Raw genomic sequence first — 14,144 nt, 5'->3', positions numbered from 1 at the left:
AACCAGATCTGATCTGGTCCTACATCTGATTCTTAATTTAATCTTTATTTAACCAGGTTAGTCCCACTGAGATCGAGACCTCTTTTGCAAGGGAGACCTGGATAATAATAAAGTGTTCAATTCAATTCGTACCTGATCTTTAGATATCTGCTGTGAGAATGTTCATAAAATCAGATCTTATCTTTACCGTTTTGTTGTGTGAATGTGACAAAAATCAATTTTTCTTCTATATTAGCTTCAGAACACATATGGACAGATTTGGTTCTCAATCTGATTCATGTCTCACGTCTGGTGACGTTGCTCCTGTGAGAACACCGGTTTCCACTGTGGGATTTTACTGAAATACAACACAAACAGTTCCTCCACACCAGAGCACAGGAACACCGAAGTCCTCTCTCTGCTCGCTGAGACGATTCGATATTATCTGACACACTCGTGGCGCCGCGGTCGGACGGAGGAGAGCTGGCTGAATCAGGAAGGTGCGATTTGGAGACGAGAGGAACAAGCGAACCCCCTTGAAGGCTGACTGTGAGGAGATGCTAAGAAATGCTGAGTCTCAAGAGACGCAGGAATCCGTCCTGCTGCAGGTTTTCACACACAGACACACACGCGCGTGCACGCTCACACCAACGGCCTGTCACTAGCGCGTCTTTAATAAATCCCCACGTTTGAACAAACTCTTCCTGGGGTCAAATAAGAAATGCTGAGTCTCAAGAGACGCAGGAATCCGTCCTGCTGCAGGTTTTCACACACAGACACACACGCGCGTGCACGCTCACACCAACGGCCTGTCACTAGCGCGTCTTTAATAAATCCCCACGTTTGAACAAACTCTTCCTGGGGTCAAATAATTACAGTAAGAAGACTGACAGGAAGGACAGCGGCTGCGTCGCTGCCTCGACCCGCAGGAAGCAGAAGGCCCTGCTGCCGCGCGGTAACGTTGGATGATTTTTGACAGCAGCTTTCTGCAGCGCCGGAGCTGCCAGACGGCTGCGTCAACCTGAAGGGGTCACAGGGACAAATCTCAATGTCTCTGCAGCACAAATGGAGACAGTGTGACAAGAGAACTTACCACCTCCAGGCAATCCACGATCTTGCTCAGCTTGTCCTCGGGTAGATTAGCCAAGAGTGAAACGCTAACAGAAAAGATAAAAAATAATTAGAAAAATAATCATCTGATAAATTACTCAACAAATAAGGGCAGTGACCTGGAAAGTTCCAGTTCCCCTGTCTGTCTCCTTGCAGAAGACACTTCATCTGTCTTCTCTCAGTCCACCCAGCTGTAATCGGGTACCGGTCTTGGCTGTGGAAGTGACTGGTGTCCCGTCCTGGAGGGTCATAGAGTCTTTTCCACTTGATGCTATGGATCCCAGAGATAACCGGTCTCACGGACTACGTAGGACTAACGACTTCATCTATCATCCTCTGGGCCAGAAACAGCTTCAGTTTTATTTGTTACTGTATAATCTGATTTCAGCAGAAACAGTTTTGTGTCCACAAATGCGCACTCGGTGCAAAACGGAGCAGCGGGCCTGATGGTTTCCAACATGTGAGACTAAACGCGGGCTATATGGACTCTAACCTGCATCACTGAGCACAACCCAGAACTTACGCACCGTGTTATAAAGGTATAAACTGCAGCAGCGAGTCCTTGTGGCGTCATCATGAGCACTCGGGATTCAGACACTCGACTCCATGATGGGTGCAATTTGAATCCAAATCCACCCAAAGTCAAACTTGTCTGAATTTTTTGTGAGGTTGACCTTGTGCACCACGTTTCAATTGTGGAAAAAATATTAGAACCTTTCAGAGGAAATCCATAGTCCCACTTTCGGTACCAGTTTAACAGGCCAAATTATTTCCCCGCCAAAACAAAATAGTCTATCTGAAATTCTGAAAGTTTTATACCCCAGGGTGTCACCCAGAATATGAGTATATCCAGGGTATAAAACAGTAGGACTGGAGACACTTATGTCCAGGTATGATATGTATCATTATATTTAGGTGCCGATTCGATACATGATTCTTCAAAAATGTGATTCTACAAGTACTGCAATTTGATATTATGATGTATTGTGATTCTTGTTTGCTCTTTGTAACACAGACCATGGGGGAAAGTCAATTAATACACTTTTCAGGACTCACTCACTCACTCACTCATCTTCAACCGCTTACTCCAATTAAGGGTCGTGGGGGGGCTGGAGCCTATCCCAGCAGTCATAAGGCGTGAAGCGGGGCACATCCTGGACAGGACGCCAGTCTGTCGCAAGGCCACATATAGACAAACAAACACATTCAATGGACAAGCGTGTCTTTGGATGTGGGAGGAGAGAACCGGGGAGAGCATGCAAACTCCACACAGAATCCAAAAGAAAGGCCACAGGTGGGAATCGGACCATGACCTTCTCGCTGTGACGCAACAGTGCTAACCACCAAGCCACTGTGCTGCCACTTTTCAAGACTATATATAATAAATTATATTTACATAAACAATGCACATCACCGTTTTTGAGTCTTTTTCCGTTTAGAGCATTATATGTTTACATATAATATTGAAAAAATTCTGATGGAAAAAAAGTCCTTTTCATTCCGCCATTTCCAGACAATGAAAATCCGACGAGGGGGCGGGACCACTCCTTCCCAAGGCGTGCTCACAGGCGAATAACGTCACCGACAGGCGTGGAAAAACTCACGCACGAGGGTTCAAGCATGTCTGACGTAAAAAACATATGAATGAAATCCATATAGTTTTTGAAAAAAATAAAAAGGACCGTTACTTTATGGACAGACCTCATATAAACTACACGACAAGTTAGGAATAATTAGATGGTGCGCCTACAACCCTGACTTCAAACCGAATCAACTGGACTCTAGATTTAAATGCTGGATAATCAAGGGAATAACAACATTTCACTCGATAACAAATAAAGGACAATTTAAAAGTTTTGAGACTCTGAGAAGGGAACACTTTCTGGAAAAGCAAGACTTTTACAGATATTTACAATTACGTAATTATTTTAACCAGGTGATTAGAAATTTTACATTGGACCCTGATGATCCAATACTAAAAGAGGTATTACGTGCTTATTCATCGGAACGAGGCAAGGGTATGATATCTAGACTATATAAGAGCTTTATGAATAAAAAATCTTATTCTACAGATTATATTAAAGATAAATGGGAGAAGGAATGTAATTTTGAAATTTCGAGAGAGGAATGGGACAGTTACTGTGAGTTTCAATGGAAATGCACCAACTCACATACATGGAGAGAATTTGCATGGAAATGTCTAATCAGATTCTTTGTGACCCCCAAGCAGAAAGTTCACTTTGCAGGAGGAGACCCATTGTGTTGGAGGTTGTGCGGGAGCCGGGATGCTAATCACTGGTATATATTTTGGGAATGTCCAGCAATTTTAAGTTTTTGGTTTGAGATACACAAAATATTAGAAAACATGTTCCATATAAAAATACCATTTCATTTCAAAACACTTATTATGGGAGAAGTTAACTTTCTCACAGGCCAATTCAACAAATACTTATTTGGTGTTTTGATTTCTGCCGGCAAGAAAACTATCACCTGACACTGGCTACATCCCAACCCCCCCCCACAATAGAGGAATGGACGGATATTGTTAATGAAATTTATATAATGGAAAAGATTACTTTCTCACTTCGTCTACAAATTAATAAATTCACAAGGTCATGGTAAAAATGGGTCTCCTATGTACGAAAGGTATAGGCACATCCTACAGACGTAATGAATTAAATCATCTCTTCCTTCTCTGCCCTTTAACATCACTGGCTAATTTCCGTTGGTTTAAAAAGGATTGTTTGGTCTTGTATGTACTATATACATATCTCAAAATGAAACAATATAACTGTATATGTCCCTACAAAAGAATCCACTTCCTGTTGTTAGCCCATACATCCCCTTTTAATTTATTGTTCATTAATTTATTCTTCATTAAGTAGTACTTCTTATTATTATTGCCCCCTTTTTTCCCCCCCCCTCTCTCTCTTTCTTGGTCTTGTCCTTTTACAAACATATAAAATACATGTTGCAGTTTTGTTCTCAGCACTTTATTAAACAGTAATAGTATTGTTACTAACAGCAAGGTTTTTTTATGCTGTTTTTTTTTTTCTTTTCCTTTTATTCCTTTCTCTGGATGACCAATATTGGCTGTGTAATGTGATCTGTGAATAATAATAAAGAATAAATGTTTAAAAAAAAAAAAAACTGTCTTGTATTCTGAGAGTCTCAGGTTCGGTACTGACCTGCGGAGGAAGTTGCGGTACTGTTCATGGCGTGTCTCAGCCGTCCTCCTCATGATGTTCTGAAACACCTCACGGTCCAAAGCCCACGTCCTCACTTTGTTCACCGCTGTAAGAACAGCATCATATTCATCAGATATGCCGTCTTCTGACAATTTAAACCATCAAGCAGTTAACCTTTGACCCTGGACCACTTGAAAGCCAAACAGGCAACATCTGCTTCCAACAGGAACCGCAGTAGAAAAGACCGCAAGTGCACACAACTCCAAAAAAAAACAAAAACACAGTAATAATTTGAGATTTCAGTGAAAAAACTTTAAGAAAAATGGTTAGACAGTTGAGATTTTTCACATATATAAAAATATCTTAAAAAAAAATCATATCTGCGATTAACTACTTCACTTTTTGTAGCACCTTAAGTTGAAGGATCCTCCTTTTTAACCATACATTGATGTACTTTAAATATATATATTTTGTATTCTAACACAGGGGTCACCACCCCTGTTCCCGGAGAACACCTGACCTACAAGTTTTCCATATCGACCTACTCAAGTCACACCTGATTTTTTTTTAAAGTGGTGTCTTCCGTCTCTTGATTGGCTGAGCACACCTGATAGAGGAAATTACCTGAGAGTGGAACAGGGAGAGTTAGAAAGCATGCAGGGGAGGAGCCCTCCAGGAACAGGATTGGGCACAGCTGCTTTAAACATTAAACCACTCTGAACTGTCATGTTTTAGGTTCATTCATACAATGACGTGTGTGAAACACCGGAGAAGACGCACTCCAGGCGTACAAATTTTCTGTCTTCAACGCAGGTGGACGTAGCTCAGCAGGGGTGACGTGCTGGTGGAGTTCAAGGTTTGTCAGCAGCCCACGGACTTACTATAGGACATAGTTCAATTTTCTCCATTGGAGGGCAGGTGCATCGGTAGCACATTCCACGGAGCAGTAGTGTGGCTGATCGCTGACTCAATGTTTGAGACATCACGTGACGCAGCCTTCATAAGTCTGACATAACTCTGTGATTGCATCACTTGCTACTGGTGTGTCATCAAGACAGTTTCAACATATCCCTTCACATTATTACATATTTCTTCATGCCCAAAGTATCCAGAAGTCGTGGTGCGTCCGGACAAGCTTCCGATGTTGGCCAGCGGAGGCCAGTGAAGGGGAACAGAGCACGGCGTAATATCAGAAGTGACGTAGTGGTCGCAGATCTCAAATGTTGCTCAAGTTCTACCATGAATGTTGGAGAGTTTAAGCACATTAAATTTTTCCCAGATCCACAACGAGCATCAACATTGCCCGACGGATGTCCACTTCACTCCTGTGGACTCTGGCTGACCTCTGCGTTGGTCGAAGTTAATCAACTTTTCACTCTCGTTCAGCAAACACTGGGTTAATCGTTGCACCACTAGTTTTGGGTTTCAACCTTGCGGACTGCGGGTGTTGTTAAAAAAAGGAAAAAAAAAAAACACCAGAGAGATGTTCTGAAGTTGAGAATATGCAATCAGAGGTTTTGCACAAACACCAGGCATAATCAACCCGCTGACTCAACCTTCATGTTCCAAAACTTTCAGAGGGGGCCGTCAATAAATGAGAGAATTTGCCTAAAGTTGTCTTAAAGGAACGGTTCAGTCTAGTAATCAGTACTGATTATTTTAGTCGTGCAGTCGGGCTTTAAAACGGGGTCATCGGGTTTTACGTGAATGTGAGATCGACGTGGTGACACTGAAGGGAAAAAGTGGAACATGAACTTGTGTTATGTGGTCACAGGATCCTGACTGGGATCAATGTCTGTTTGGATCTGGTTCATAAGGTTGCCGTCGGTGGCGTTACCTCGCACAGATGCCGTGCGCGTGCAGTTATACAGGATGGCTAACTCCCCAAACGTGGTCCACGTGCTTAGCGACGTGATCAGCTTGTTGTGTTGAAACACTTCCAGCTTCCCGTCTGTAAAATACAAAACCAGGACAATCAATAATTTTATTAGATCACAAGTCGGCCACAAAACAAAATAAAAAAGACTTAGAGTATAATTACGAGGGTAGGCTGAAAAGTTCTAAGGCTCACTATAATGCAGTCAATGCATTACTCCTTCATGGGGAGCCTTAGAACTTTTCAGCCTACCCTCATAGTGTTGCATGGAAATATTCAATCTTCAAAGACAACACAATTCAACAGGTTTGAGGAAATTAAGATCCTAAAATATTCTGGAAATATCTGCAGTATGAAATTTGAGTCAGACTTAGTTAATGTGATCACAGTCGGCGAGTCCTGATGATCGTCTCAAAAGCTTTCGTCTGAATAATTATTATTAATCATCAGTAACTTTAATCTCTCAACTTTTCAAATGTTCCTTTCAGCGGCTGGGACACTTGTTTATTTTGTGTGTCATTGCAAAAAAGTGTTAAATTCATCTTAAGCACAATCTTCAAAATCACAAACAGGTGAAGATATGTTTCAGTTGGGTCCACAAGTATTTGGACAACAATGGAATTTTTCTGACTTTGGCACAATGAAATTAAAATAAAAAGTTATAGGCTATGACTGCTGGGATAGGCTCCACCCCCATGACCCTTAACTGGAGTAAGTGGGTATAGAAGACGGATGGATGGAATGTGGACAATCAATGGGTTCAACAAAAATATTGCATTATTTATGAATCCCAGCCATTTTTGCACACAGTCCCTGCATTTTCAGAGGACTTAATTGGACAACTGATAAACAATTTTACAGCTAGTTTTTGCAAATTAAGCAGGTAAAGGTTCTGGAGTTGATTCAAAGTGTAGAATTTGAATTTCATAAACCATCTTGGGCCATAAAACATGGGTGCACCCGGACCATTTGGTTAAACATTATTTTAATGGTACCTGAAAACATGATGGTTGGTGACAGTTTTAGTGAGAGTCATTATATTTTCCCATAAATGTCTATGAGGTTTAACGCAAAAACATTCATGCATTCCCACATAGACACTAAACAGTAAAATGATGGTGAAATACGCAAAGTTTCACTTTGTCAATACTTTGAAATGAAACCAACCACTTCTATGAAGTTGAAATAAATTATTTGAAAATGTTCTGGCTCTGCCCCATTTTTAAATTAGGAGTGGAACTCCATCATATGATACATGTCACAATACACCTGTTGTAATTTTTACATATCGCATTCGCAATACACCGAGCACAATTAGATACCTATCACAGTTCAAAACATACACACCTATCGCAATTTGATATGATTTGATATGTATCGAAACACACGTGTCCGATAACAATTTGCTGCGTACAGTGAAAAGTATTCACAGCGCTTCACTTCTTCACTTCTTCCACATTTTGTTATGTCCATAATGACAATGTGAAAAAGTTTCTTTTTTGAGATTTTTGCAAATTTATTCCAAATAAAAAAAAAAAAAAAGAAATTACGTGTACATATGTATTCACAGCCTTTGTCATGAAGCTCAAAATTGAGCTCAGGTGCATCCTGTTTCCACCGATCATCCTTGAGGTGTTTCTACAGCTTAACTGGGGTAAATTCAGATTACTGGACATGATTTGGAAAGACACACACCTGACTACATATAAGGTCCCACAGTTGACAGTACATATCAGAGCACAAACCAATCATGAAGTCAAAGGAATTGTCTGTAGACCTCTGAGACAGGATTGTCTCGAGGCACAAATCTGGGGAAGGATACAGAAACATTTCTGCTGCTTTGAAGATCTCAGTGAGCACAGTGGCCTCCATCATCTGTAAATGGAAGAAGTTCCATTTACAGATCCACCAGGACTCTTCCTAGAGCTGGCCGTCCATCTAAACTGAGCGATCGGGGAGAAGGGCCTTAGTCAGGGAGGTGAACAAGAACCAGAATGTCACGCTGTCGGAACTCCAGCATTCCTCTGTGGAGAGAGGAGAACCTTCCAGAAGGACAACCATCTCTACAGCAATCCACCAATCAGGCCTGTATGGTAGAGTGGTCAGACGGAAGCCACTCCTTAGTAAAAGGCACATGGCAGCCCACCTGGAGTTTGCTAAAAAGCACCTGAAGGACTCTCAGACCATGAGAAACAAAATTCTATGGTCTGATGAGACAAAGATTGAACTCTTTGGTGTGAATGCCAGGCATCATGTTTGGAGGAAACCAGGCACCATCCCTACAGTGAAGCATGGTGGTGGCAGCATCATGCTGTGGGGATGTTTTTCAGCCACAGGAACTGGGAGACTAGTCAGGATTGAGGGAAAGATGAATGCAGCAATGTACAGAGACATCCTGGATGAAAACCTGCTCCAGTGCGCTCTTGACCTCAGACTGGGGCAACGGTTCATCTTTCAGCAGGACATTGACCCTAAGCACACAGCCAAGATATCAAAGGAGTGGATTCAGGACAATTCTGTGAATGTCCTTGAGTGGTCCAGCCAGAGCCCAAACCTGAATCTGACTGAACATCACTGGAGACATCTAAAAATGTCTGTGCACCGACGCTTGTGGTCGCAAGCTTGTGGCATCATATTCAAGAACACTTGAGGCTGTAATTGCTGCCAAAGGTGCATCAACAAAGTATAGAGCAAAGTGTGTGAATACGTATGCACATGTGATTTCTTTATTATTATTATTATATATATATATATATATATATATATATATATATATATTTATTTTTTTTTAGTAAATTTGCCCAAAAAAAAAAAAAAAAAAAAAAATCATGTTGTCCTTATGGGGTGTTGTGAGTAGAATTTTGAGGGGAACATGAATTTCAACAATGCACTTATTCCAATTTCATACATACAACAACATACCTATCACAATTCAATATGTATCACAATGCATAATTATGTCACTGTTCACACCAGTGGTATGTTAGAAACAAATAAACAAATAATTATTCTGAAATATAATTAGTAATCCTTGATGTAGTGTTTTTCTGATTGTTCTGTAAGAAACCATTATTTCTTCCATGCAGATTATCACAATACCGCGACTGTTCATGGTATCATAATAATCTTTAAAAACAATATATGATGTATTGTTCCACGTCTACTAGAAATTACGCAAAATCTAACAATCCGTATTCCAGAACAGGACCAATGGTTCACGAGGCTTATCAGGTTTTCTGTTTTTCTCAGTGTTTTAAATTTCTGATGACACTCCTTTGTATCTGCCCCCCACATTTAAAATTAGACACGCCCTTTTCACAGAGATACTAATAAATAATGCAGACAGTCCAACAAATGTACATTACTGTGGTTGAGGAAAAAAGGTTCCTGTCAGACCTGCCAGGACAAACAGATGGTTCCCAGGTTCCCCCTGCTCGATGACGTACTCCCCCTGCTGGTAGGTGCGCTCGTACATGCATTCCACCATGTCTTTGATCTGTGGGAGTTCCAGCCTCTTCAGGTACTGGTTCTTGTTCAGGGCTTCGGTCAGCAGCTTCTTCACACTGTCACAACCACATGAAAATGGTTACTGTCTAAAACCCCAGGTGGGTGGAGCCTGTGTAAGTCAGCTGGGCTTACGTTGAACCATTTACATCAGCAACCAAAAAAAACAATTTCTCTCAAATATTGTTCACAAATCTGTCTAAATCTGTTAATCTTTGCTGAGATAATCCATCCCACTTCACAGGTGTGGCATATCAAGATGCTGATTAGACAGCATGATTATTGCACAGGTGTGCCTTAGGCTGGTGTCGCGGCTCGTCTTTAGTCTTCTCAGGATGTCGTCTTTTAGATAACACAAACTAATTGCAAGTGATATGCTAGAAAATGACACAACACTTTAGAATAATTCAGCCTTAAGCAAGATAAAATGCACAGAGTTTTTAAGTTTATTTAAGCCTTCGACACAGAGCTTAGACAAACTGAGTCCTCTAGAGAGACTGAATAGGTGACAACCGCGCTCATCTATTTATTGGAGACCCGCGGGCATCGCTCCTCCTTCGACTTTTTTATTTATTTCATTCCCAAGACATGGTTTTCTATTGGAAGCGTCCTCTAGTGAACCCTAAGCAGGTGTTAGGCCATTATTTCAATGTGACAAACGCTCCCATTAAAACGTGAAGGATTTACAACTGATTTTTTTAAAAGACCTTCAGCCACAGGTGCAGCTGGCCTGAGGCCCCCCCCGCACGTGGCCTCAGTCACACGTGCAGCTGGCCTGAGGCCCCTGCACGTGGCCTGCGGGAAAGCACCTAAAAGGCCTTGGAAAGCCCCTGACAGACTGAATGACTAATAGAGCCCTTTTTTTGGGTTGAACACCTGCTAGTTCAACCAGAGGACATACAGTTCGGATCAGGACACTTGATAGTTCATCACAGTTCAAATATGGACCTAAAAATTCTTCTACACTGGCCACAATAAAAGGCCACTCTTGAATGACGGTTTCATTCAAGGTAGAGGTGGGATTACACCAAGGATCAGCTCTGAGTCCTTTCTTATTTGCAATGGTGATGGACAGGCTGACTGACGAGATCAGACAGGAGTCTCCATGGACTATATTATATCCAGATGACATTGTGATCTATAGTGAGAGTAGAGAGCAGGTTGAGATGAGCCTGGAGCGGTGGAGTTATGCTCTGGAATGAAAGGTGAATGACAGTCAGTAAGCGTGAAACTGAGTACATGTGTGTGAATGAGAGGGAGCCCAGTGGAATTGTGCAGTTCCAAGGACTAGAGGTGGTGGAAATAGATGAGTTTAAATTCTTTTACGGATGTGCTGAGGGAGGACATACGGGTGGTTGGGGTGACAGAAGAAGATGCAGAGGACAGGGTGAAACTCACCTCCCATCTTTGGGCACCCGGGCCTTCTCAAAGGAGAACTTGGGCAGACTGCTGGAGTCATAGGTCCTGGAGGTGGGTTCGGCCGACACCCCGGCCTTGGCACCTTTCCTCCTGTTGAGTGTCTCCTTGTTTTGATGGCTGAGGCTGGGGCTGGTCTTGTCGCTGGTTTTAGCCTGGGATGGCTGTGCCAGAGCCCCTGAGGTTCCCGTGTGGTTCCTCATGACCTCCTGCAGCTTGCCAAGCTGGAGGCACTTGCTCTGCAGCTCCTCGCTGAGCTCGGCAAGCACCTGTGTCTGTTTGACCAGCTGCTCCTGGAGGCCTTTGATCTGCTGCTCTCTGGCACAAAGCTCCTCGTCCTTCCTTTTGCCATCTCTCTCCAGCTCCTCCACTCTACTCCTCAGAGCGTAAAAGTGTGACCGCTTGAGCTCACAGCCCTGGTCTTTGTGTACACAGCCATTCGATGCACAGAAGGAGCCGTCAGCGTGTCTGTATCGCTTTGATTTCATTGAATTGTTCCCCATCTTATCAGCACCTGAAGATATTAGGAAGAGACAAGGAATAAGATGAATTTGTGTGTGTGTGTGTATATTCAGACACATTATAACTTCGGGACCTCCTCGTGACAAGCATTTGAGAGTTTTGTGGAAATTTTGAGTGTTATTCTGCATATTACTCACTCTTGTGAGGACAATGAATATTGCAATATGAAAATAGAGAAATCAAACAAAGAGAGGAGAATAAATCGATGCCTGATGGCGAATGAATTTCTCATAAATTATTCAAACAGCAGGAAGTATGACATCATCGCTTACTGTTGGCCACAGACTGAAACAGAAAAATGATACAAGAATTAACAACATAACAGCATGATGAGAGCAAACGTGTGCATGTATGCGTGCGCGCACAGTAACCAAAGAATGTCAGAGAACAATCGTGTGTGTGTGCCCACCTACTCACTCAGTCACAAAGACGACTTCATTCAATACACAAAACAAGCTTTATTGTAAAAGTCAAACCACTCACTCACTCATCTTCAACTGCTTATCCAGGATCGGGCCGTGGGGTCAACAGCTCCAACAGGACCCCAAACTTCCATTTCCCAGGCCACATTAACCACCGCTGACTGGGGGATCCCGATGCGTTTCCAGGTCAGTGTGGAGATATAATCTCTCCACCTAGTCCTGGGTCTCCCCCGGGGTCTGCTCCCAGGTGGACGTGCCTGGAATATGTCCCAAGGGAGGTGTCCAGAAGGCATCCTTACCAGATGCCCGAATCATCTCAGCTGGATCCTTTCAATATGAAGGAGCAGTGACTCTACTCCGAGCTCCTCACAAAGGACCGAGCATCTCACCCATCTCATCTCTAAGGGAGACATCAGCCACCCTCCTGAGAAAAGCCATGGTTCAATGCCCCCAACCTCCACAAGGATGCCTGAAAATCTCTGCCAGAGGTGTGAGTTAAAGATCTGTCGGACAGTGGGTTCCTCCAGACGTTCCCACTTCACCCGCACTATTCGTTTGGGCTTACCAGGTCTGTTCAAAGTCCTCCCCCACCCTCTGATCCAACTCACCACTAGATTGACAGCTCTGCTCCCCTCTTCACCAGAGTGTCCAGAACATGCGGCCTCAGGTCAGATGATACGACCACAAAATCAATCATCAACCTTTGGTCTAGGGTGCTCTGCTACTATGTACACTTATGAGCATCCTTCTGTTCGAACATGGTGTTGGTTATGGACCGTCCACGATTAGCACAGGAGTCCAACAAGAAACACCTGCTCGGGTTTAGATCGGAGAGGCCATTCCTCCCTGTCACGCCTCTCCAGGTGTCTCTGTCATTGCCCATGTGTGCTTTGAAGTCCCCCACAGGAGCCCCATGCAGGACTCCAGCCAGGTTCTCCAAGAAGGCCAAACTGGTGTTTGGTCATAGAGTTGGCTAAAGTGAAGCAAGAGGGTGAAGTCACACCTGGCCGTGTGCGGACAAGGAGCATGTGCCACCATTACCAAAGAGGGCAAAAAAAGTGATGTTTGAGTGCTATAAGTGACACGGTGCAATCGTGCTGTCATGTTTTCCAGATGGAAAATATCACCCAAAAATGCTGTATTCATGTGCCTGCATTGGCTGCTGTAACCGCTGGAAACCAGGGATTAACACTGCTTTTCACAAGTGAGTAGTTTTTAAGATTTTTATGACAAAAAATAACTTTGCTTGCATGACTTTCCTATGTCCCAAAGTCACACAGCCATTTACATCAGAAGAGAGCGTCGTAACATTATCTTTCAATTTAGCATCAAATCCAAAATAATGAAGTGTTTCAAAAATAAATTCATGTTAGCAGAGTGGAATGCCTTATGAGAATCAAGGAAGAGTATGAAGCCGTTGTCAATGAAGTTACTGTAGTCTTCACATACCATAACAAGTCTGATGTTATTATGTAGGACTCTTGCTTTTATAAAGCCCGACTGTGTCTCACTAATTACGTCTGCTATCCCTTTTTTGAGTCTAGTTGCAATTGATCCTGAAGAAAATTATAATCTGTGTTTAATAATGTAATAGGCCTTAAATTTTCTAACTCTGGCTTGTCTTTCCCCGGGTTTGGAATCAAAGTAACGACTCCCTGTTTCATGGTAGTCATCAATTATTTTCTAATTATGCAACACATTCTCTTAAGGCTTCAAATAATGAAATCCTCAAATCCTCCCAAACATGTTTGGAAAAATTAACAGTGAGAACATCTGATCCCGGGGATTTATTAGAGGCCATTTTTTTAAGAACTGCATCTAGTTTATCAATTTTAAGCTCAGAGTCACAGGCCTCCTTATAAGATAAATCAATCTGTGGAATTAAATGGCAAATACTATGATAAACATTATTACTATCCTCTTTTCAACATGCACGCTGTATTGCACATCCGGGTACTTTGTGTCCTTTTTGCCCTATTTCATAACGGCAGTTGCGCCCCCATGTAGGCATGTCAGCATTACGTTAGCGGTATAGGAAGTGCACGCTCTAGCTTCGCTATATCCAGCTCCGTGTGTTCGGTGCATATGCACAAACAACCTGAAGGTGCAGGGAGGCACCCTCTCCTC

At 42.7% G+C, this 14,144-nt stretch overlaps 1 protein-coding gene across 2 annotated transcripts in view; it reads right to left on the bottom strand.

Moving 5' to 3' along the window:
- prkg2 (protein kinase cGMP-dependent 2) overlaps window positions 1-14,144 on the bottom strand; it is a 59,831-nt gene that overhangs the window by 41,965 nt on the left and 3,722 nt on the right. For both annotated transcript variants that reach the window (XM_034171189.1, XM_034171190.1), the window contains exons 2-6: window positions 11,056-11,587; window positions 9,550-9,716; window positions 6,115-6,228; window positions 4,278-4,383; window positions 1,073-1,136 (exon numbers count right to left, since the gene is read on the bottom strand). In XM_034171189.1, the coding sequence (XP_034027080.1) occupies window positions 1,073-1,136; window positions 4,278-4,383; window positions 6,115-6,228; window positions 9,550-9,716; window positions 11,056-11,576 (972 nt within the window). In that variant the 5' untranslated portion in view covers window positions 11,577-11,587. The remainder of the gene's footprint in view (window positions 1-1,072; window positions 1,137-4,277; window positions 4,384-6,114; window positions 6,229-9,549; window positions 9,717-11,055; window positions 11,588-14,144) is intronic.

The sequence above is a fragment of the Thalassophryne amazonica genome, chromosome 5 (genome assembly GCF_902500255.1).
Source record: "Thalassophryne amazonica chromosome 5, fThaAma1.1, whole genome shotgun sequence".
In the NCBI taxonomy this organism is placed as follows: Eukaryota; Metazoa; Chordata; class Actinopteri; order Batrachoidiformes; family Batrachoididae; genus Thalassophryne; species Thalassophryne amazonica.
This window is presented reverse-complemented; position numbering and strand designations above follow the sequence as displayed.